The sequence below is a fragment of the Dasypus novemcinctus genome, chromosome 8 (genome assembly GCF_030445035.2).
Source record: "Dasypus novemcinctus isolate mDasNov1 chromosome 8, mDasNov1.1.hap2, whole genome shotgun sequence".
NCBI classification, from domain to species: Eukaryota; Metazoa; Chordata; class Mammalia; order Cingulata; family Dasypodidae; genus Dasypus; species Dasypus novemcinctus.
Genome location: NC_080680.1, coordinates 90,882,912 through 90,908,876, shown reverse-complemented (window position 1 = coordinate 90,908,876; position 25,965 = coordinate 90,882,912). Strand labels below are relative to the sequence as shown.

The following is a 25,965-nucleotide window of genomic DNA, read 5'->3' as shown; positions in this document are numbered from 1 at the left end:
GTTGGTGGCAAACACTCCCTGCATATTGACAGATCAAGACTGCCCCCATCCCTGCTTGCCTTTTTCACTTTCGCATTATTCGATGTCTGTCTTTAATCACAGAGAGGGTGGCGACAGTGAGTGGTTAAAGCAAATCCTCCTGGAATTCATTAGTGTTATTACCAAAGACCGTGTTGTAAATTGTTACAACAATTTTTTAGCAGCTTGGAAAAAATTTCTCCTTAACAATTTCATTTTAATATACTTCAAAAAAAAAGAATTTTCTCATCAAACATTTGAAAAAGAATAGCTCAGACATCCTGACTTCAGATCCCTCTGGGTGTGGACTCTGAGTGGTGGTTCTAAATGAAGCTGAAATCATGTCTCCTCACTCTTGAGTTGTGGGGTGGGAGCAGAGGAAGAACCCCCAAACCTTCCGACGGTGGTTAAGAGAAAGAATTGGCATTCATGTATGTTAATGCACGTTGTTTTTCTTTAGCATTAAAATTCCACTAAAGTACTAATAATTACTGTTAATATCTTTCAGTGGAAACTTAGAGTAAAGGAGCAATAGTAGAAACAGTATTTAAGGGAGAGCTGCCGGCATGATAAGAATGCAAATAAGTGTTATTAGCCTAATGATTTTGCCGTCGCCATGGTTGTGCGGCAGCAGTGTTGTGAATATGTCATCCGGCACCCGTGAATTTGGAAAGTGTGTCAAAACACAACTTCAATTAGTTTGCTCTAATTATGGCTCTGGAGAGTTTGTAACTACATCACTCCTCATTAAAAGAGATTTTCTTATATGGATTAATGTAATATACAAAGGAAAGTTTCAAAGTTCCCGACGCCATTTGCTCCTGCAATGAGCAAGCTCGGAACAGGGCTGATGGATTCTGGGTCTCCTGCTGCCTGCCCAGCCTAGGCAGGGCGCCGGCCTGGGGCCGTGGCGGGGAGAGGCTGTGCCGAGGGGGGCCGCTTTGTCCCCCTGGCCAGTAATCAGCTCCTCACTAAGCGTGGCCGTCACAAGTGGAGCTTTGGTGATTTTCACAAGAGGGTAGCTGAACCCATCTCAGGCTTTTAAGAGAAAATTGCTAATCTGCATCTATCAGGATGTCCCTCATGCTTTGCATCTCAGTGGACTCTGGAAGCAGAAGAATTTCTAGACCTAAGAACAGTGTGTGAAGTCAGCCTTTGTTCCTGTCGTGGAGGTTTTGGGGAAGGTTCCCCGAGAAAACTTTGTTACTTTGATCATATAGAATCACATGGTGCATATAAAAAGTCAATAGAAGTCTTTTCATGTAGTGAAAGAGCACTTTAAGGAAATATACTTCTTGTCTAAACTGGTATGTAGTTATAAATGCTATTATTGAGCCTTTGCCATTTTGAAAGAAGAAAAACAAATTCACGTTTTCTTGTCCTGTTACTGACTGTCCCCTCCTTTGGACACTGGTAGTGTTCTGCAGTGTCATACCCTGTCTCAAGTTGGCTGCTTCCTTGAGCTTTGCTGCCCTCACCTTGCCCTGTTCTCATGGGCAGATAGGCCCTGACATCATTGTAACTTACCATTTTGGGGAACTCAAAGGTGTATTTTGAATCCCAGAGATAAATGTCAGAATGCTGGTTGAGGACCCCTGGGTTTTGGTTGCTCCCCACCGCCCCCAACTTATTTGTATAATGCATAATATCTCCAAAATATATAGCTTTTAATACATTTTTGTTGGTTTTAAGTGTTTTCTTTGTTGTTATTTTATGAGTATATGTGTGTGTTTGATGAGTAACTAGTAGTGTGACCTTGAGCAAGTTATATTACTCCTTTGAGCCTCAGTTTCCTCTTCTGTAAAGTGGGGCTAAGAATACTTTCTTTGCAGGATAGTTCTACGAATTAAACGAGGAAGCATGAGAGTGTGGTGTCTGACACAGTGGCGCTCATACACGTTGGGTTTCTATCTGTGCCCAGGGTTCATTTCAGAATTTGGTTTGAGCACAAGCAGTTCATTCTGTTAGTCCTTTCTCTTGACACTGTTTGGCTCCTTTCTGCCGCATTTGTAATTTCAATCGCCAACACTTCCCTCAGAGTTCTTACAGAAAGATTGTGGGCACAAGCTTCCTCCCCCACAGAGCTGGGACAAGAAACACTGTGTTCACAGGTGAACAGCTGGTAAGGGGTTAAGGTAGTAATTGTGCAAGTCTTACAGGCTTTCTCCCAGTTCTGCGATAATTTGATGAAGAACTTCACCCTAATTAAATATTCAAATTAGAAATAAGTGTCAATATGGCTTCCCATTGCCTGGAATGATGATTAATTGTATTCAAAACTCTAGTGGCCCACTGTAATCTAAACCGAACCCTTGTTCCTGATTATTTCTGTACTGTACTTGCCATGTTTTTGTTTTAAGATTTAAACTAGTAATTGATTTGCCATATGCTGTAGCACTGCACATACTTTAAAGCTATGCATTTAGGAACTGGGGAAGTGTGATTTCCTTAGTCTTCCAGTGGTAGCTTTTTTACCCCCATGTCTAACACAGAGTGATTTGGTTGGTGTGTGTGTATATTACTCATAAGAGAAATTCATTATGGAGTCAGGTTGGTAGGGTGAAGTTATATTGATCATGGTAAATAGATTGCTTGAGTGGAAAATGAGCAGGTCTGCCCCTTTATACTTACAATGTGCTTTGCATTGTCTTCGTAAAGCAGCATGGCGTGGTGGAAAGAGCATAAACTCAAATCCTAGCTCAGCCAATTCCTTTAGCTAAGTGATCTTGGGCAAGTTCCTTAACCTCTCTGCACCTTCTTTCCCCCATCTGTAGAATGATACATATCTTGCTGGGCTGTGAAGATTAGAGATAAAAGTAAAGCATGAATAACATAAGCATTCAGTAAGTGGTAACTGCTATTGTCATAGAGAATTGTAGGGACACAGCCTTCAGCACCTGCCTCCTCCACCAGGCCACATCTGACCATCTGAGTCCGAAACATCTCACTCACCTTTCTATAACTGTCAGAGTTTTCATTGCCTGCATCTTGCATTGTGACATCTTTTGTTTCACTGTCTTGAGTCTTGAATTACTGTTTCATTGCTTGGGTCTTTTGTCCCCTGCTACACCCCTTCCTCTTTGCAGGTGGCATCATGGCTGCCACATCCCTCCTTATGTCACAGTGTCTAGCACCGTGCCTAGTGTGTGATAGGCTCTCAGCAACTTTTTGTTTCTTTGTGTTTTTATCCCATTGTTTTAAAATTGAAGCATACAACCTTATGATCCTTTATTTGTATATCTTACGATATGTAGAGCTTTCTACTTTGTAATATAGGGGATTTATGTATGTATTTCAGTTTACTTGTTGAAAAATTCCTAAAGGGGAAGGTGTGAGTCTCATTTTGTTTTTTATATTTATCTCAGTGCCAACCACAGTATTTGGCATACAGTGGGAATTCAGTTAAAAATTCGTGAAGTCAGTCACAACATACTAATTACGGCAGCCCCGTCTGCTTGTTGATACCACAGTCTAGCTCCCCTTGGATGGGGTCGTGTTCATTGGTGTATTTAGAATTAAGTTTTCAGGTCTGGGAATACAGAGTTTAAGAGAGAGTGAATAATATCATTGTAGAAGAAACATCCATTTTAGATTTTATGAAACCTCACTGGTCTTTTCTGGTGTCAAATACAAAACAAAACAAAAAGGGTCTCATCAGACTGTCAGAAATGGTAGTAAATTTGGCACGTAGTGATTTCTTTCTGAGGTTGGCTTCAAAATCAATGCGAAAAAGAAAAATAACCACACCTAAAAATATTTTAGGGCGTAGAGGCATTAAAAAACTGACTCTCTGTTTTAGTGGAACCAAGTTGCAAGAAAAAATTACAGGTCTTCACAGATCTTAATAGTAACTCAGAAGCACAGTTGGGAAGCCCAGGGGACTGGATCAGGAATCCCAACTATAAAGTCACTGAGGAGGGTGCAAGTACTAGTCAGGCCCTTCCAGCTGAAAATGATTCATTTTAATTACCTTTAGGATGAGCCAATACCTGAGCATATGGTCCTTTAGAAATAAGCTTCCCTAAACTGTCAGCGGGTGTGGGCAATGGTCAGGGACCTCTTTCTGACACTGTTGACCAGCCTTGGAGAGCGGATGCTCTAGAAGGTGCTTATTAAAATGCCAGCAGGTGCAGCAGAGGTCCCCTTCCCTGTGACTCCCTCACCCTGCTTGTGCCAGGTGTTTTATAAGAACCTTTTTCTTCATTAAATGGCATTCATTAAGCACGGCCTTACACCTGGCACAGAAGCTGTGCGTCACAGCTGACTTCTTCCCAATGGTATTTTGCAGGAATGAAATGGAATTTCATTTAGCCATTTGCTCTATCCCATTCTCCCCCTTACCACCCTAACTCAATTATTGTTGCTTTTGCATGTTCTTTTCGCCTCCCCATCTCCCAAACTCCTTTAACTTTCCTTTGCACGTTTCCTTTGGTCCTTGTCCACCAGCCAATATTATGTAGATAACAAGAGGTTCTTTTTAGCATCAAATAGAGTGCCAGGTGTTTTCATATACTAACTCTTCCAACAACTTTGAGAATAATTTTCCCCCTGGTTTTTGCATCTTTTTTTTTTCTGATAGAAAGAAAGATAGTTTCTCATTGAAAAAATTAGCATATAAAAGTATATGAAAACACAAGGGGTGAAATCCACACTCTTACCTCAGCGGTTTTTGTTCAACACCATGAGCACTGTCCCAAATCCCAGTCCTTACCCCAGCCCAGGACCATCCATCACTGCTATGAGTCGGTATTTCCTTCTTGATCCCTTTTTGCGTTTTTGCACTTGTATGTGTGTGTATACATAGAAATATAGAAATGTAGAGTCTTGTTTGTTTTTTTACATATGTGCCATTCTGCACCTTGCTTTTTTTTTTTCACTCAACAGCCATGACTTCAAGATTGGGCCTTGTTGAAATAAAAATGCCTGGTGCATTCGTTCTACCTGTATCCTAGAGTAGAATTATATGAACATTCCACAACACTCCTCTTATGATGGCCATGAAGCCTTTTCCCAATTTGTCGCTGCTACAAACACTGCTGCAGGACCCAGTTACCTGTCTCTGCTTTGTGCAGCTCAGATCATACTCTGCACGCAGTTCTGCATTCTGAACTCAGCATCATATCATAAGCATTCCTCATGTCCCTCCCCCCAAAAGCCCTGTAAACATCATTTCATGTTTACCTAATATTCTGAATCAGAGATTTAAAAATTCTATTTCCAGTCTTTGAGTAGAGCATAATGATTAAAAAAACTTGCATTTTGTAATTTGCCAGATCAGGATTCAAATCCAAGCTGTGTCCCCTCAGGCAAGTTGCTGAATATTCAAAGGTACTTCTGTCCAACAGGAATGATATCAGCACCCACTTGTAGGCTCAGAGTAGGAGTTAAATGAGCTAATGGGTGTGAAGGGCTATGCGGTAACCCCTACACAGAGTAAGGCCTGCGAAAACATGTCCTTTCCCACATTTCAAGTTATTTTCCACAGGCTAGATTTATAAAGGGGAAAATAAGTCATGGTCCTTTTGTCCCATTACCTCCCCATTCTTGAGTCTTAATTTTGAATCATCTGGAGAATGTTTTAATGCATTTCTTTTAGAGAAAGGGACTTTTTTATTGCTTTCACAACTAAAAGACAACTTAAAGGAGTAAAAGACTCCTGAACCACAACCTTTTTTGCTCCTTCAAAAATCAGTGGTCCATTGTCTTCAGGCATTTAGTATAACAGAGGAAGTCTAAAGTCACTGTCAGTACTTGCCAGAATTTATCTAGCTGTTTATCTCTTTTCATTGCTTTTTCCTGGAATTCTCTGAACACTGTTTGTGTCTATATTTAGGTTTTTTATTTTTTAAATCAGGAAAGTTTTTGTTTTCACCAAAGTATAATTGACATACAGTTAACTGCACATTAAAGTATGTGAGTTGATGAGGTTTGACATATGTACATACTTGTGATACCACATCAAAACTAAGATCATGAATATATCCACCCCATCCCACCACAAAAAATGTTTGTGCTTCTTTGTAATACATCCCTCCCTTGCCAGGCAATCACTGGTTTGTTTTCTATCCTTAGAGATTAGTTTACATTTTATAGAATTTTATGTAAGTGGAATCACCATATGTACTGTTTTCCATCTTAATTGTTTTACTCAGTAGCATAGTTATTTTGAGATTTATCCATTCTTGTGTGTATCAATAGTTTGTTCCTTTTAACAGCTGAATAATATTCTACTGTGTGGATATACCACAATTTGTTTATCCAGTTACCTGGTTAATGGGCATTTTGGTGGTTTTCAGTTTTTTACTCTTACAAGTAAAGCTACAAAGTACATTTGTGTACAAATCTTTGTGTAGACATATGCTCTCATTTCTCTTGAGTAAAAATTTAGAAGTATAATGGTTAGTTTGTACGGTAGATGTATATTTAGGTTTTTAAGAATCTACAAACTATTTTCTGAAGTGGTTGTACCATTTTAAATTTCCACTAGTGTTGTATAAAAGTTCTAGTTATTTCACAGGCTTGCCAACACTTCTGTGATCAGTCTGTTTAATTTTTACCATTCTAGAAGATGTGTAGTGGTATCTCTTTATGATTTTAGTTTGCACTTCTCTAATGACTAATGATTTTGACCATCTTTTCATGTACTGATTTGCTATTTATAATATAGAGTTTCACTGGTAAATTGTTCAAATATTTTGGCCATTTTTTATTGGATTGTCTTCTGTTAAGTCATAGGAGTTCTGGACATATCCTAAATAGAAATTGAATATATCTTTTGCAAATATTTTCTTCCTGTCTGTGGCTTGCCTTTTCTTCTCTTTTTTTAACATTTTAAACAGTTTTATTGAGGTATAATTGGCATACAATAAACTGCACAAATGTAGGGTAACGCCCTTTGATGAGTTTTGATATCAGCATACACCTGTGAAACTACCACCACACTTAAGGTAATGAACATTTTTCATCATGCCCCAGTTTCCTTATGCCTCTTTATAATCTGACTCCCTTCAATTCAGTCCACCACCCCTGAACACTCACTGGAAACACAGGCAGCCACTAGTTTGCTTTTTGTTACTCTAGATTAGTTTTTATTTTCTAGAATTTTATATGAATAGAATCATACAGTATGAACTCTTTCTTCGGATTCTTTCTCTAAGAATGATTACTTTGAGATGCACCCATGCTGTCAAGTGTATCAATAGTTCATCCCTTTCTTTTGCTGAAGAGTAGTCCATATATGATCTTCTTTTGCTGGGCTGCCATGACAGACACCACAAAATGGATTGGCTCAACGACAGGAATGTACTGTCCCGGAAGTCCAAAATCAAGGCCTTAGCAAGGCAATGCTTTCTGCTTAAAGTGTATGGCACTCTGGTGGTGCCAGCTGGTGGCACCCCCTGGGATCTCTGCCTCTTCAGACATGACAATCTCTCTCTCCTTGTGTCTGCTCTTTCCATTTCCACTGACTTCTGGCTCCTCCCCGTGAACCTCTCTGGATGCCTGAGTTCCCTTTTCTTCTCTTTCCACGACCTCCAGAAATACAGGCCAGACCCACCCTGAATTAGTTAGCCACACCTGACGAAAAACAGCATCCTCTGAAGATCGTTTTTACAAATGGAATGTGGGTTAAGATTGAGAACATGTTTTTCATTGGGATGCATAATTCATCCTATCATATGTACATATAACAATTAGTTTATCCATTCATCTCTTAGACACTTGGGCAAATTCTAGTTTTTAGTTATTACGAATAAAACTGTTATGAATCTTTGTGTGGATCTATATTTTAATTTCCCGTGGGTAAATAAATACCTAGAAGTCTTTGTGTGGATCTATATTTTAATTTCCCTTGGATAAATACCTAGAAGTAGGAATGTATTGTACAGTGGTTTATATTGTAGGTGTATGGTAGACTGAAATTATTTACTCCAATTTAGACATGCCCTTGGTCTTTTGATCTGCCTTCTGGTGGGTATGACCCATTTGTAAATATGGTCATATTTACTTGAAGATGTTATTTTAGTTAAGACGTGGCCCAAATGAATGAGGTTGGGCCTTAAGCCACATTACTGAATCCTTTATGAACAGAAGAAATTCATCATAGAGAGACAAAGCCACAGGGAGGAGCCAAAAGCCAAAAGTCAGCAGAACCCAGAAGAGAAAGAAGAGGACATCTCCACGTGACAGCAAAGTCAAGGAACCCAAGGATCACTGGCCAGCCAGAATTCCACCAACCCTGAGAGGAAGCAAACCTTTTAGCCACTAAATCCTGTTGTTTAAGCCAAAACCAGTTTGTGGTTTTTGTCATAGCAGCCCAAAAAACCAAGACAAAGTATATGTTTAACTATTTAAGAAATTACCAACCTGTTTTCCAAAGTGATTCTATCATTTTAAACCCTACCAATAGTGTATGAGAGTCCCAGTTGTTGTTCTTTCTCGCCAATACTTGCTATGTAAATCTGTTTACTTTAGTCTAGTGGGTAGTAGACATATATAATTGTACTTTTAATTGGCAGTTCTCTAATGATAAGTGATTTTCAGTATCTTTTCATGTGTTCATCATCTTTATCTCTTCTTTAATGGGATATTGCCTTCTCATTTTTATAACAAGAGTTTTAAATGTTGATAAAGTCCAATGTATTGATTATTTTCCTTGTATAGTTTATACTATTCTAAAATCTTTACCAAACCCAAGGTCACAAAGTTTTTCATATTTTCTTCTAGAAGTTTTATAGTTTTAGCTTGATCCAATTCCAGTTAATTTTTGTGTATGTGGTGTGAGGTAAGTGTTAAGGTTTATTTTATTGTTGCATGCGGCTACCCAATTGTTCCTAACACCATTTGTTGGAAATATTACTCTTTCCTCATTGAATTGTCTTGGCCTCTTTGTTGAAAATCAATTGACCATGTATGTGTTGGTCTATTTCTGGACTCTCTATTCAGTTCCAGTGATCTATGTGTCTGTCTTTATGCCAATACTACAATTCTTGATTATTGTAGTTTTCTAGTAAGTCTCGAAATCAGGATTTATTTAGCTGTGGGTGTCTTCATTGATTTTACTTGGAATGTTGGAGATCCTATTGGTGTCTTTAAATAGATCTTTTTTTATTCAGGAAAGCTCTGACGTTTGCTTTTGATCACTACTTCTCTTTTAATTGTTCTGATTCTTTTCTTACATCTAAAATATTTAGTTGTTCTTTGTTCTGTGTATTTATCATATTTTTCCTCATCATTGTCGTCTTTGTGTTTTTTCTTTCTCTGCATTCTGGAAAATCTTTTGGGGTTTATCCACAATGTTACTGATTTCGTTTTTAAGTTTTAAACTTTCTGCCTTGTTTCTAGTGCAGATAATTTTTCCATATCTATATTCTTCTTTTTCTACATCCTAATTCATACTGGCAGCCATTTCACATAAATTGTAGGCTATAGAAACAGTAAATATTTTTCAGAGGTTATCTCTTCAGACCCCTCCAGATAAAGTTCTTTTTATCTTGTTTACCTAACAGTACAATGTTTTTATAAGCCCTCATATGGATATTATATTTCTCGACAGGGTTTTGGTCAAAAGGTAGGATGTGTGCATTATCCATCCCTTCCCCTCATCTTACTTGGGTGCTCATTGTTTGGCAGATAATCTTCTGAATCTTTATTACCTTTCCCTACTCTTATTAGTTTTTTCTTTCCTTTTCTTTTCTTTTTGTAGTCTTGGTGATACGTGACTTGCTGGGGCCCTTACTGGCCCTGTAAATCATATACTCTTGGTTTCATTTTAGAGCATCTGTAATTTTCCCTCCAAGTTTTAATTTTTTCAGTCCTTTAAAATATTTCAACTACTGATTTTTTATACAGTGCAAGGAAAGAATGAATAAGCAAATGCCATTCCTCTTATTTTCGGAATATATTATTTGTATATCTAAAATAATCTGTCTGGTTCTCCCTTACTTTGTCTCCCAAATGTGTTTGGATTCTCTAAGTATTCCAGCATCTGTCAGTTAAGAAAAGAGATCCAAAGACTTGCTGGGGAGCTTTGTGGTGGATGCTGTATGAGGAACTGGTCCATAGGTGGGACAGCCAGGTACCTGGCTTCTCTGTGCTAGGTTGTTACCTAAGAAGGTGATAGTTTCCCATCATGCTATGCCTTTTAAATCAAGATATTTATATAAATAAAGAGTATCAAACCCTGAGCTTTGTGGACTTGCTAATTTTATCCTCTCCCTTTCTTCATCTAAAGAATATTTCTTTCAGTCTCTTGGGTCATTTTATAATTTTATTCCTGCTCTCATCAGTTTTTACTTATCTATGATCAAATATAAATTTTTAGTTCTGCCATTTACCCTTGTGTGGATTCAGATAAATGAATAAAAAGTAAAAGCAAAAACCTTAAAATGTCTGAGATTACTTTATTCCTGAACTAAATTTTAAAAAATAGCTGCCTAGCCTGACCAAATGAATTTCATCCTTTGTCTTTTTTCCATTCATGGATGTTTATTACCTGCTAATTTTTTGACATGCACCTTTTTCTTTACTTACTAACTAAAAATATAGTTGAGAGTAATAATTACTACCTATAGTTGAGACTAATACATTTTTCCTTTTCTTATTCTTTGTCCAATCCTGTGAACTTCACAACTCAGTGTTTTTCACAGTCCTATTTAACACATTGCCCTAGAATGTGTTTCCAACCTTTCTGGTCCCAAGACTCTTATATTATTAAAAATTATTGAGGACTACAAAGAGTTTTGTTTCTGTGGACTATCTATATTTACCGTATTAGAAATTAAAACTGAGAAAAATATAAAATACAAGAATACACAAGCAAAGCAAACATCAAAGTGATGGCATTATCACGTCTCATATAATCCCTAGGAAATTCTCCCACATGCTTATGTGAGAATGAGAGTGAAAAAGGCCAGTGATATCTTAGTATTATGAGAATAGTGGTAACCTTGCAGATCCCGTGAAAGAGTCTCAGGGACTTCCCAGAGGTCCCTGGACCACACTTTGAAAATTGCTGCCCCAGAAGGTGCTTTTTAAAAGATTTTTTAAACTACAACTTGTAACCTCAGAAAAATTGGAGTTGTATTTCATGCCACGGAGTTTGTTTTTATTGTAAATGCGTATATGTGTAGAGGGGGTGAGAGAGAAAACCGATGTCTGTCTCTAATCATGAGTCTACCTCTGCCTTAGCAGTCAGCACCCTCTTGATGCTGCTCTTTGATGATATGAAGGGACAGCAGGCATGGGCAGAGCCATCTTCATTATATGTGGCCACTGGGTTCAGAAGATTAATGATAACATTTTAAAAATTCACACAGACTTGGAATCAGCACTAGAAAATACAGGTTTAAATTAACAAGGAAAAGTAGAATCCCATCAAAGAAAATAAATCGTGCTGGCAACTGTTGTCACATAATAAAATGTATTCTATAGCTGAAGGGCTTTTATGCAGAGCTATCTTCAGCTTAGTAGCCATGTTAATTGAATAAGATGCCTAAGACTAACCTGGGGGGGAGTGGGGGAATGAAACTTCTCTCCGCATCTCTTTAGCTGGAGCCATTGTCAGCAGTATGTGCAGTGCTGCCAGACTAGCCAGTTCCTTCTTAGAGAACTGCTCATCACCTCCACGAGGAGTAATGTGACCCCCCTCCATAGGCGTTGTCCTTTCTCTTGGTACTTCTATGGAAAGGAGGAGGGGAAGGAAAGTTTGGTAAACTTCATCTAGGATTTAGGGACTGTCCTAGTTGGGTTTCTCCAGACCCCAAACAGATTTTGGAATAATAATGTATCATTTGATTCAAGTGGCAAAAATTATTGGCCTCTAATGGTCAGTCCTTGTTTTCAAAGGCCCAAGACCTAATGGGAATGATACCAGAAGGTCTTCATCTCCAGGTGGCACCCTAAGCTGAGATGGTTTCCTGAGTCTTTTTTTTTTTTTTTTTTAAATTAATTTTTTTTTTATTGACTTTGTAATAATGTTACATTAAAAATATATATGTGAGGTCCCATTCATCCCCACCCCCGGTTTCCTGAGTCTTTGTCTGCTTTTCCTCTGCTGGCAATCTTTATGAACTTTGAAAAAGCTAGAATATACTGTTCTGCCTAGGAGTGACTGTGTGGCCCCCCCAAAGTCCTCCACTGAAACTGCTACCCGTAGAGGCGTCTGCATTGTTTTCTTGAACATCTCTGTTCTCTTTGATGCTGTTGATCATCTACTCATTCTTATACCTCCGCTTGTGGCTTGTTGCTTCAAAAATGCTGGCTGGACTCCTCTTGACATAGAGGTGCAATGGACACAACCAATCCAATGTCCACATAGAAGAGGTGGCATTGGATTGGGAAAAGTGGACATGGTGGACGATGGGTATGGGGAAAGGCAGGAAGAGATGAGAGGTGGAGGCATCTTTGGGACATGGAGCTGCCCTGGATGGTGCTTCAGAGGTAATCACCGGACATTGTAAATCCTCACAGGGCCCACTGGATGGAATGGAGGAGAGTATGGGCCATGATGTGGACCATTGTCTATGAGGTGCAGAGGTGCCCAAAGATGTACTTACCAAATCCAATGGATGTGTCATGATGATGGGAACGAGTGTTGTTGGGGGTGGGGGGGGTGGGGGGGTGGGGTTGAATGGGACCTCACATATATATTTTTAATGTAATATTATTACAAAGTCAATAAAAAATAAATAAATTTAAAAAAAAAAAATGCTGGCTGGTGCCCATAGCCTAGTAAAGCATCTGGTTTCTTTTTTTCCACTTCTAGTAATGATCAGTGTCATGATTGGGACATCCCTTTAATTTCGTCAGGTGATTGCTTTAGAGCTGAAGTTATAGAAGAGAATCCAAAAGTGTTGGCAACTCCAAATATAAAAACAAAGTAAAGTACTTTATATAACTTTTATTAGATACTATAATCATATCATGGTGGTCATAGCATAATGCATGGACTCAGGCCATTAAGTAGTCTTCTAAAATATTTTTAATTGACAAGAAAGTATTTCTTTAGACAATTGTACTATAATTTATTTACCAGTCCCTATTATTTGATATTTAATTTTATTCCATTTTTTGGCTTTACAAGCAAAGCCACGATGAGTATTTTCACTGTTTATGTAAAAGTATCCAAGTGTTAGAAATACATTTCCCAAATCGTTACAACCAGTTCTGGGCATGAGAAGGAGAGAAGTGGGAAGCCTTCCTGGAAATTTCCCAAAATTATCTCCAATTACAAGTCCAAATCAGATTCATTCATTCAATGTGTAGTAGGTAATTTTACAAGGTTCTCCCTAATAATTTTTAAGTGCCCACTTTGTCCTAGGCGCTGTTCTAGGCACTGGGGATATGATGGGGAGGAAACCTCTAATGGAGGTGATATTCTGGTGACGTGTAAACAAATAAGACAGTTCTATAGAGTGATAAGGGCTCTGCCTAGAGGAGAGCAGGGTATTGTGAGAGAGTGACTGGAGGCAGGTGCTTCCTCAGATGGGTGGTCAGGGAAGGCAGATATCTCTGAGGAGGTGGTCTGAGGTGACAAGGAGACAGAGCCAGCTTCTGGAGAGTTAGGCGTGGAGAGTTTCTGGCCGAGGAAACTGCATGTACAAAGTTAAAAGCCTCAAGGCAGAAATGAGAATGAGGGCATGGAGGAACAAAACAGAGCCAGTGAGCAGTTAAGTTGGAGGATGGTGAGTGCAGGGAGCCTGTACATGATGAGGCCAGAGAGGAGGGGGACGCCAGGACTTGCAGGGCCTCACAACCGTGGGACAGTTTGGATTTCATTCTGAATGCATGGGGAAGGCACCAGTGGGTTTTGTAAGGGCCCTGCGCTGAGGCCTTGATGAGCAGGACTCTAAAATAATGCGTAGGAAGAATTGGAGTAGGAGGCTTGGTGTGTACTCACAGGACGCCTGGTCCTCTGCTCGCGGCTCTGCCTGCACTGCAGTGAGGTTTCCTCTGGGAGGCAGCACACCTTGTCAAAGGTGGTGGCACTGGGATTTGACCAGATAACAACAGACTTACAGTTGGTGTTCTTAACCACTACAACTGCTCTGCTTCCCTGGGCACATGGTGGGACCATACTACTCTGTTGCTTTTCCAGTTGATATAATATTAGAGGAACAGTAACCTGCCAGAATCACAGAGCCAGGAAGTGGCAGAGATTTTGAATCCTGCCATCATTGATCTAAGGGTCTTCAGAATGGACTCTCCATTCCTGGCTGAGTAACTCACTCTATACGCCATAATCAAGATGACACATCAAGGTTAACTTTAATTTTTTTTTTAAGATTTATTTATTTATTTAATTCCCACCCCCCCCCCCGCCCGGTTGTCTGTTCTCTGTGTCTATTTGCTGCGTCTTGTTTCTTTGTCCGCTTCTGTTGTCGTCAGCGGCACAGGAAGTGTGGGCGGCGCCATTCCTGGGCAGGCTGCACTTTCTTTCGCGCTGGGCGGCTCTCCTCACGGAGGCACTCCTTGCGCGTGGGGCTCCCCTACACGGGAGACACCCCTGCGTGGCAGGGCACTCCTTGCGCGCATCAGCACTGCGCATGGGCCAGCTCCACATGGGTCAAGGAGGCCCGGGGTTTGAACCACGGACTTCCCATGTGGTAGACGGACGCCCTAACCACTGGGCCAAGTCCGTTTTCCCTCAAGGTTAACTTTAAAATAATAGCTTTCATTTGCCACAGACACTAACCTTTTCACTAATTCATAGCTTTCTCTCTATCAGCTTTACCTCTCTGAGCCTCAGTTCCTATTCTCTTAAATGGGGAAAATTATTCCTACCTAAACATGAGAGGATTAGGCAGGGCAGTTTGTGTGAATGAACCCAGCCTGGCATGTGGGCCCTCACCAAGTGCTGTGGAACTAGAATCTCATTTTGCTCTGAGACTGAGCTGATTCCAGAGCCATTCCTCGTCCGTCTGTCACTTTCAGGCTAATCTGACACCAGAGCACCCCTGGGCCACTTCTCCTTCAGTAGGTGACTTCTTTGTCTGATTTAACTGCAGGTGATCTTTCCCCATGGCCCAGACTGTTCATTCCCATTAGCAGAAGGCCTTGATGTGCCTTTTGTCCTCCTTAGCATGTCCCCTGCCTCCTTTGTCCAGGAACACCAGAAGCAGAAATCCAAAAGAAACTACTTCCAGCATAGAAAGCCTGTCTCCCCTAAACGTTTCGTTAGTCAGGGGTCCTTTCCCAATTTCTGCTCTTCAAATGCCAACCACCACCCACTTTTGCATCAGCTACTTTATTTGGAGTTTTGGTAACTTGATTTCAATCCAACAGATTTCTACTGTGTGATTACTTTATAAAAGAAACAGTTGAGATCTGCAATGTGGATTCCTGTATGATACAGAGACACCCTGAGTCTCATTGGGAAAGCACAGGTATGCCGAAATGAAATGATAGAGGCTAATAGCAGGTCCTTTGAAAAAAGGATTCAGGGGTTTTAGTGTAGACTAAATTCAATGCTTGATTTGGTCAACAAATGTTCAATAATTGTCTACTCTGTCAGGAACTGTTCTGGAAAATGGGATACAAAATTAGTGAGATTTGGCCTTGCTTATGAGAAGGTCACAGCATACTAGGGAGATATTCTTGTATCAAATAATTAAAGTATATTGTGATAACTGGGATGAGAGTGAACTGACAGATACCCAATCCAGCTTGGGACAAGGCCAGGAAAGGTTTTACCAAAGAGGCGATGCCCTGGGGGGATCCTGAAGGTTGAGTATGAGTTCAGAGATTAAGTAAAGAACTTTACTTTAAAGACTTTAGCAAGAGGGAGCAGCATTGATAAAGATTCAGGCTGAGGCATGAAAAAAAGAGGCATATTCAGAGATTTACATGATATTCTCTCTTCCTGGTGGAAGCAAAGGTAAGTAGTGACAAGAAATGAGTGTAGAGAGGTAGGCTAGTGGAGGTCCAGTGCTAAAATGGGGAATGTGGACATGGATTAAGTTGCCAGGAATTGTGTGGAATGAGAAGAAAGCTAAACCAAAACCCTTGCAAGCAGCAACTTTTATAAGACAGGAAAGGTAGAAGCCAGAAAGCAGCATCTTCCAGGAGGGAAGAGAGCCAGGCCAAGGGTGAGGGGAGTTGCAGGGTGTGTGAGCCTGGAGAAATGCCATGACTCCAAGAGGCAAGAGAGCTCAAGGCCGAGCAGTCCATGTTGGATAGAGCAGCTAAGAGACCAGTCACCTTGATTTCTGTGTTATTCATATACTTCCTTGGTAAGTCCTGCATGCCATGGCGTTTCCCACCTACTTCCCAAAAAGATTCATTTAGAGTGTTTGCATCTTTTCCATGGAGCAGGTCATTTTGAGAGAAATTGTTAAGATCTGCATACAGTAGGTGCAGAATAATTATTTACAGCTTCATGATAATCATCATAATTTGATGCTCCCATGCTCATCCACCACAAGTTCTCAGTTTTATTTCCTTATTTTCCCACAGGTAGGCTGTTTGTAAAATGTAAATTGGATCCTGTCCTATCTCTACGTTTTAAAAATCATTCAAAATAAAGTCAGACCTTGTGCAAGACCCCCACAACCCTCTCCAGCCTGCCCACACCACACCCTCCTCCGGCTTTCTAGGCTTTGGCCACTTGGCTTCCTTCTGGGTCTTCCTGCTGTCCAGACCTCCTGCTGCTGAGGAGACAACCACAGAGCCGGAGCACTCCCACCCCTGCACCCACCCTCACTCTTGGCCATCCTTCACTTCTCCACACTTCTCAGTGTTTTCCTCAGGGAGGCCTTTTGGAGCAACCCCCCACAATAGCTCTGGTCCCCCTGCTGTCTACACGTCATCACGTATGTAAGCAAGTGTGTGTATAGCTTTGTGGACGTGTTCAAGCTCCCCTTGCTAGAGTGAGCTCTGCGAGAACAGGGACCCCACCTGCCTTGCACTGCTGAGTCCCTGCTCAGATCCGTGTGGCTGTATGCCAGGTACTCAGTGGATATTTGACCACCCAGTGGGGGAGCTGGGCTTCCCTCCTCCTCTGAGTCCTGGCTGCCCTCTCTGTCATCCATCCTGTCTTCTAAAGTTCTGCTAATGCCCACCTCCCCCATGAGCCTTTCTGAATGCCCCTTCCCAGGAGTAGCTATTTTGTGTCCTTGGTTAGATTGGAGACACCTTTTTAGGACTTCTAAGGCTTAGAACTCTTGGAGTTGGCAGCACTGAAGCCCGGCTCCTCCCCAGCTCCTCGAATTTCCCTTGTCAATACCATGGGTGCAGTGATAGTTGCTTCTGCTTGAGGGGTGTGCAACCTGTGCAGCTGCATAGGATCCCATGCTCAAAAGAGCCCCGTGCTTGGTTTAATGCTCTGCTGTCGCCATCTTGAAATTCTTAGCAATATTTGAACAAGGGCCCTGCTTTTTCATTTTGCACTGGGTTCCCAAACCATGAAGCCACTCTGGGCCTACCTCGCAGAGCTCTTGTGAGGAGCGAGAGAAGAATGCCTGCTCTATGCCCCAGTGCCTGGTCACCTGTCCTCAGTGCAGTTCTGCTTCGCCACCACCACAGTCCGTAAATCATTCTTCTATGCGCACAGCTTCATTGACTCAGAGGCATTGATCAACTACTTAAAACCCACTGCAGCTGCTCCTCACCCTCACAGCCACCCAGCCGATCTTCAGAATCACCCAGCTTGTTAAAATTAGATTTCGGGCATGTGAATCTGTAGTGTTAGCAAGATCACAGGGGGCTCTCATGCCTTCACCTAGCCCATCATCTATGGACAGAGTTTGGGAACCTTCATCATAGGGCATAAAACCCAAACCTCTCAGCATGGCATTTGGTGTCCTTTCCAGTCTGGTCTCTGCCTGCCTTTCTAGCTTCATTTCTGACATGCTCCCAGACTCTACAGCAAAGCGTTGGCTTTCCCTGACACCCTGGCGAGTCCCTTTTCCTCCCTTAGTGCCTATGTCTTCCTCTGAGGTCACATTGTAAGAAGCCCCACCCCCCTTAACAGAGCACCTTGTTGCTTTTCCTCATGCTCACCCAGCACCCAGTTTTATGCTTCTCAAAGCCCTGTCACAGCACACAGTGATTCGTTCCTGTGCTTACAGGGCATACCCTCTAACCTGCGAGCTCTTAGAGGGAGCTCATCTCGGTATTCTTAGTCAACAGCGGTCTGAACGCTCGATGCAAGTCCATCCACAGGCCCCCAGGGGCTGAGTGACCCAGGCCTCCCTGAGCTATGCCTGCTGGTCTCCCGAGAGCCCATCTGGTCGATGGCACAGGTGTTCACCGTTAAAGCTCACTCTGCCTTGCGGCAAACCAAGTGCCTTTACTGCTCTCGCGGCTCACCTTGTCCCTGGGAGGCTCCTGCTGCTTGCAACTCAGTCCCAACTGTGGGAACAGCCCCTGCCTAGGGGACCTTTCCTCCCAGGATCCCGGCACACAGGAATCATTCTAGAAGGTCACATACGCATGTGAAAAAAGTAACATATAAATAATAGCTTTCTTGTTGTAATTAATGTTCCCCCTCCCTGCCACTTCCCCAGCCCTTCCCCTTTTGGAAGTGACTTGTTGTGACCAAAGCTTAGGCAACTGAGTTATTTCAAACCAACCCCATGCTCCACATCAGACTTGTTGACTTTTAAATATTTTTCTTATTACTTTAATCTTTTCAACATTAGCTAAAGCAGCTGATGGCCATGCCAAAAGAGTTATTACTTTTGATTAAATACTTATTTTGGGTTTTCACTGTGATATTTAATGACCAGTGCCTGTACCATAAAAGGCAGCATTTGATTAATGGAAAGTGCTTTCCTGAGCACCTACTGTGTGCTCTCAGCTAAGAGGGAACTCAGAGGCATAGAAATTCAGAGAAATGTGCCATTCTGATTTACGGTGGTCGTTAGTTTCCAGGACTCACATGGTAATAATAATACCCAACACCTTCATTTTACAAAGTGCTTCATGTGCTATTATCCTCAGCAGCCCTGCAGGGTAGGTATGGAAGCCATTTGATGCATAATGAAACCAAGACTCCAGAACAAACTGAATCTGTGTTCAGAGCTTCGGTGCTGGTCCCACTGGTGTACTTTGCATAGTGGGCAGAGATCTAGATTAAATTGCCCACCTCCTTGGAGCACTTCGGACATGCTGTAAGGCTTAGGAAACCCTTTTTTCCTCTTGGATGTCCCTCCCAGTATGGGGGGAAAAAAGAGTTGCTAATGTCTGGAAACTCTTGAATTCCTTGGGAGGACTTGAGCCTGGTGGAGACTTGCCGGGAGCACCCACTTTTCCTGCTCTCTGCTGCCGCTTGACTGTTGATGGCCTTCTGAGTCTTGGGGAATGCTCCATGCACCCTGTAACCTCCTTTTTGCTCTTCTGTCTCTTTCTCAGGCACATCTCTCTAACGCTCCCTGCTACCTTCCGAGGCAGGAACAGCACTCGGACTGACTATGAGTACCAGCACTCCAATCTCTATGCCATATCAGGTATGTGGGAGCCACTGCTAGTGGCCAGCGACCTCACCGACATCCTGGGTGCTACCTCCATCTAGAGGTTTCTTGTCTTCCAATGGCATCTGGCTATCTTATCCCTCGTTTTTTTTCATGCAAGGTACCTGCTCTTTGCAGGGACCAGGACTTCCCTTTCCTTTGTGTCACCACAGCACGTAGAGAAGGGCAAATACTCAGCATATTTTAAGGCTAGTGATGAAAAACAATGTGTGGATTTCACAAGCTTGAAGCAAGGTTTCCAAAGAACAGTCACCACATTGTTCACCTGCCAGATTCCATGCAGGTTTCCCATGGGGACCGAGAGCAGCACAGAGCTGAGCTCTGGTCTGCTTGCCCTCCCATATCCAGGTCTGTCCTCGCCTCTCATTTCTCAAAGTTGGGTCTGTGGCCACAGGGTATGCCTGCAGTCTGCCCCCTCACACCCCCATAGTATAAGCCTGTGATTTCTGAACTCAGCCTTGAAATTGGTAGTGTTACCTTGGCAGGAACTTCATCAGTTTTCCTTTTCACCTTCAACTAGGGAGGGGAAAACTTAGCCTTATTACAGAATTGAGATTCATTATGTACTTGGCAGTGCAGGTGACTTGCTAAGAGCCGAGGAAACCCACAAACTCGCCTCCGATTATACTAGGCTGTCAGTCAGGGGTGTTTGTATATAAGAGGGAAGTGGCAAATCGGTGCCACTTACCAGCGCACACCCTTAATGGTGAGTGACACTTTGAACACAGGAACATGGCATTCATTCATGTACCATAATGAATCGGTTATTTAAAAGGTACTCTTTTTTTCTAAAAATTGCAACTTCGGGTTACTAAATAGATGAAATAGAACAATGGCATAATTTGTGTCAGTATTAGTTTTTCTTGTTATGATCCCTACCTAATAGGTTTGGAAGTACAAGCAAAAGCCAGTTGTTCATTTCTGGGCAACACTCTGCTGGGGACGGGGAAGAACAGGAAGGTCCTTAAACCCTTGTCTGTGGCACCACTCCAGGAGCCAGGCTCTCACAGGGTAGAAGGAACATGTTTGTTTAAGAAAAGCATCTCCAGGGAGAATTTCTTTTGTGCTGTGGCTATTTCAGCAGAGTCGACAAGGAGCATAACAAGTGTGGAAAGATGACCTATTTTGTAGAAAAGCTGAATATTTCCCCAGATGCTTAGAGGCAGAGTGGTGTAAAACAGGTCTGTGAAATCCAGCAGGGCAACCCTGTTCAGAATGCACAAAAGGAAAGCTCAATCAAAACAGATGACTTTTCTCTCCAGCTTGCAAATCTTTTTCTAGCCACAGTGTTAGGCTACACCCTCCTTACCTAGGTTCTCTAATGGTTTTCCCAGCTGTTGAACGTTTCTACAGAAAAGAGCCCACAGAGTGAAATCTCCGCTGGTTGGGCAGGAGCGTTCCTGTCTGCCTCTGGACCACTGCTTCCTTGCTCCACAGCTTTGACAAGGTGTCGTCTGGGTTCATTTCAGCTGTTAGTTTAGCAATACCAAGGTAACAGCCTCAAGACACAAGGGAATCCATTCAGTAACTTCCTGTAACGTTTATGTAGGTGGCAATCAATTGGATTTTATCTTCCAAACAGAGGTAGCTGAGGCTGCAGCCGGCAGATCAGGTCTCGGTGGCTGCTGCAGTCCAGGACTGCTTTGTTGTGATGCTGCCAGAAGTACCCCGCAGGGCCCGCTGGCTCCGTAAGGCCTGCAAGCTCAGCACTGGGCAACTGTGGTGCACCTGGGAAGCCTGCCCGCCTACCCACCGGCAGCCTGCCTGCAAGTCATTCTGGCTAGAAGGAAGCAGGGACCACCCCCCTGACCTCCCATATAACAGTATTTGGCACTGACTGGCACTTCTCAGTTTGGTATTACAAAGTTAAGGTTTTCAATGGTTTATTCCAAAAACAGTTAAGGCAAAGTGTGCCCCAGGCCCTAACCCTTGCCCAGTGCCTGATGCCATGATAGCTGGAGTTCTGCTAGTAATGAAATGAATCATCAAATTGTTCTCCTTCCGAACTGGCTCTGGTACATGTTCACTGCAGATTTCAGGGGCTAAGCCTTTGGTGCAGACTACTGATATGCTCTGTGGCATTCCTGGAAACATTGATCACTGCTCCCTTAGTTTTAAGCCCCTTCCTATAAGATAAGTCTGTTTCAAAGCTATGTAATTGGAGATTGAAAAGCAGCCAGAATTTAATTTGTGTGTGTGTTTATTAAAGTGATGTTCATTTACAAATGTTTTCTCAAGGGCATACCTGTTAATACATCCCTTTTCTTGTGCCTTTACCAAGACATTCATTCCCACCACACCTGCAAAGGGGGAGACGCTGCTCAGAGTTGCTGAGGAAACCAGTGGAGACAATGTGTAGCTCATCCTTAGCACACAGCGGTACTAGAAAATGGTTATGGAATGAAGGAAGGAAAGAAGCAGGCAGGCAGGAAGGCATTTGGCCCAGGTCTGCCTTGTGCAGGAATACCCTCCACAGCCTCGGGGCAGGTGATGGTCTTCACTACCTGAACACTTCCTGCATCTGGGGTTTTCACCTCTGAGCAGCCCCGTCCGCCTCTGCAAGGCCCTCCCTCATCGAGCCGGCCTTGTCTTCCTGTACATTCATGTCCATCCAGCAGTTTGGGGGTGACTGTGCATTCTGCTCGTCCAAAATTTGTCAACTCTTCTACGTAGTCCAACCAGTATTTCTCTCTTGCCCACAGCTGTGGGGTGAGGAGCCTTTACCAATCCAAAGCTGAAATCCTGAGAAGCTTACCTCCTGTGTTCTGCCACCTAGTACTCTGATCAGAATGGCCATGAAGCAGATCTTTGATCCTCATGCTTCCTCTTCTGGGAATTTCTCTAGAAATTAATTACAGATGTGCAAAAAGGTTTATCCACAAGGTTGCTCACTGCTGCTTTTTAAAAAAAAAGCAAGTGGTGGCGGTAACTGTGCAGGTGGTGGCAGGATATCCTAAGTATCAAAATAAAAGGCAAGTGGATAAATTATGAAATATCCATATAGTGGTCTTACCTTTCCAGCCATCAAAAATGATTTAGATAAAAAGATGTGCTTGAATATCATTCAGTGATAAAACAGGTAGCAAGCTAGAATGCGATCACATTGAAAAATACAGATCCAGGGGCCTGGAAAGGCATACACCAAGGTGTTCACAGTGGTTTTCACTGTTCTTTCCTTTCCTTCTTTTTATTTATCTGTAGTTTCTCATTTTTCTATAATAATGCTTTTGTAATAAGAAAAAATATAGACATGATGTTAATATGACATATTCTGGCCCCTAGTAATTGAATGCTCACAAACCACCTGACTTATGATTTATTTTCAAATTTTACCAGAAATCACTTCTAGGCCACAGATCAATAATTTTGATATTTGTCCCTTTTTGAAAATATTTTTTTCTGTTGTCCATTTTCCTGGAACCTCTTATTCACTAAAGTTCCTCAAAATCACTGACTAAGATTCCAATATCATCTTTTCACGTTCTCTGGACCTGTGTAGACTTGGACTGAGCATGAAAGCACTTTATAGCTTGAACCATCTCCTCTCTCTCTGCTCTTCAAATCCCACATTACCATATTATTCAACTCTTTAGGGTTCGAAGGTAGTTTTCCTGGATGGAAGAGGTAGAGATAAAATGGGGTTTCCTGGTTTGACTCACTCTCTGCCAACCGTCTATGCTAGGGTCAGCAGACTAAACCTGTGAAAAATCCAGCCCACAGCCTACTTTTGCATGGCCTAAGAATGGTTTTACATTTTTAAATGGTTGGGGAAAAAGTCAAAGAATAATATTTCTTGACACATGAAAATTACATGAAATTCAAATTTCAGTGTCCATAAAGTTTTATTGGAACACAGCCCTGCCCATCCTTTATGTATTGTCTCTGATTGCTTTTGCACTACAATGGCAGGATTGAGTGGTTACAGCTGAGACCATATGGCCCACAAAACCTGAAATATTTACTGTCCAGCCCTTTACAGGAAAAGTTTGCTGAGCCCTCGTCCATGTCATCAATCCTAACCAGTTAGTGCTGTCCACTGCTACTCTTCTTGCCCTAAACACAATTTTTAAACCAGCTTTTTCACTGTTTGCACATTTGGCAAGCAGCAGCTGATGCTTTCCTGGCTATAGCTGTCCTGTGGTGCTCTTACCAGCATGTTCCTCCGGTTTTGTGCCCTCAGTCTCTTGCACAATGCCTCTAAAAGCTTACTGCCATGGAGGGCTGGCTTCAGGGCTATGTAGGTTTCTCTAGGTTCTACCTCCCTCCCCCAAATTTGCTCATCAGAACTTCTAGAGGCTATTAGTTTTCTTTTTAAGAAAAAGACTTTTTCCTGAAAAGTCTTCTATTTTATTTCCACATTGTGAGATTCTACCTTATTTTTTTAGAATTTTAAAAAATGTTTAGATGCCTACCTATTGTATTCCACCTTATTCCAAAAGGATTTAAGGTACCTTAGTAAATACATATAACAAAATTAAAATGGAAGTATGGAAATAAGAGTGAATGAAAAAATAGGACAGAAAAGAAGGATGCAACTATGGGTGAGGTTTTACAAGGAAGAGATTCTGAATTGCGCTTTTGAACCAGAAGATGATTGCCAAATCAATAAGATAAAAACAAGCTGTTTGCTTAGGAGGAACCTGTCTCTGTTACTGAGCCCAAAAAGGAGCTCTTCATCATAATGAGGCCCCTGTGTCAACATAGCAACAGCCTTGCAGTGGTCGCAGCCATGAGTTTTATAAGGCTCTGCATGTGCGTGTGTGCCCATGAATATGGGGCAGGATATCTGCCCACGTTTGAACCCCTAAAATGTTTGAAATTGAGTGTGATGTTTCTTAGGAAATATTCTTGTAAGGGCTGCCATACATCTAAGGGGGCTGGAGACCTTGAGGGATGTCAGGAAGGACAGATCTTCCCCCAACCTTTTGTTCAAACCCAATGCATGTATCTGTGACAGAGGTTTCCTGTAAGAAGAGACGCCATCAAGATTAGCAAAATATTGCTTTTTTCTCCTAAAAATGTTTCTTGCCAATTTTATGGCAGGTTTGCTTAATGAACAGGTGATTATAAATTTGGAAAAATACACTGTGCTATTCTTTTATTGTTGTTATTGAAATAAACTGACTTAAGTCTCTGAGAGTAGAGTGTTTACCAAAAAAAAAAAAAATCCTTTCTCCCTTTTGTAAAAGTATCTTAAATTGACATAGTGTAAAATAATACAATTTTAAGCAAATGTATATTAAAACTAGCATGTAATAAAACCAAAAGTTTCAAACACATCACAAATTCAAGGTGAGCCACAATGCAGAAATAGTACAAAGCCTCACAATGCAATGAGTGATTCTTTATCCTTTGCTAAGTAGGTAGTCTGCCTGGTGGACATCTTCATTTATCCATCAGCATTAGGCTGGCCATGTAACTGTTTCCTACATTGTCACTTCTGAGAGTGAATGAAGGAGGTCATTTTGCCAGGACAACTGCCACAACCTGGAACTGTCCCAGGCAGACTCTGCTTTTAGATTTTTTGCTACATTTTAGCTTTTGGGGCTTGTGGGGATTTGTTGTTGTTGTTGTTGTTGTTGTTGTTAGTTTTCTTTTGGCTTTTCACAGATGTTCACTCTTCCAAAATGTTTGACACCAAGAAGGGTGTGAGTCCATCCTCTCATCATTTTGGCTCACGATGCTTATAGAGAGGAAGAGGGTTTTATCTGTAACATATAAGCATGTATGAGCCATGTAATCTGACATCAGGCTAGGAAGCACACAGCAATTAAAAATAATTAATGATTTTTGAATATCAGCTTTCTCCATCCAGTTTTAATCTACTCCTCATTTAAATTGGAAGATGGACATTTAATTATCAGCATTATGAAATTCATGATTTATATATGTCATCCAAGTGGATAAAATTTTGGCCACTAGCTCTTCCACTTATGAAAATATCTATATGAGGAATTTATTTTCATTTCATTTGTAGCAATTACATTGCTTCTGTCTTTTAATTAGGAAAAAATCTCACCTAGAAAATCTAAACTTAATACTTTAATGATTATAAAGCATTGCAGAATTAGAAAATGAAGGTTAAAAGACTGAAGCAATAAAGTGCTTGAGAGATGATGCTCTTTTCTGTGTAACTGTTTTAAGCAACAGCTGTCACTTAACGTTTACAGCATCGTGCTGCATGTGCATTGGTTCTCCTTCTACCATCTATCAGAGTGGGTGTCAGCTGAGAAGCACTGATAACCACATACAAAGGAAGAAGCCCCCCATCTTCTACTGGAAGCCCTCGAGTAATCTTAGTCAACCTCTGCAATCGCAGGGGTCCCTGATGGCCTTCGTCTTTAATGGACATGTTCTTGTGGTGTGACGGGGCCTTGTTTTTCAGACCCTTGCTTCTTTATCCTCCACTGAGGTTTATTAAATTCAGCTAAGATGGGTCAGAGCGGTGGTGGGTAAGTGTAGGGGAGAGTGGTAAAGA

General features: G+C 41.7%; 1 protein-coding gene across 6 annotated transcripts in view; it reads left to right on the top strand.

Moving 5' to 3' along the window:
- Positions 1–25,965, top strand: part of MVB12B (multivesicular body subunit 12B) — a 207,714-nt gene that overhangs the window by 109,316 nt on the left and 72,433 nt on the right. For all 6 annotated transcript variants that reach the window (XM_058302360.2, XM_058302362.1, XM_058302361.1 and 3 more), the window contains one exon: positions 19,369–19,463. In XM_058302360.2, coding sequence (XP_058158343.1) covers positions 19,369–19,463 — 95 coding nt within the window. The remainder of the gene's footprint in view (positions 1–19,368; positions 19,464–25,965) is intronic.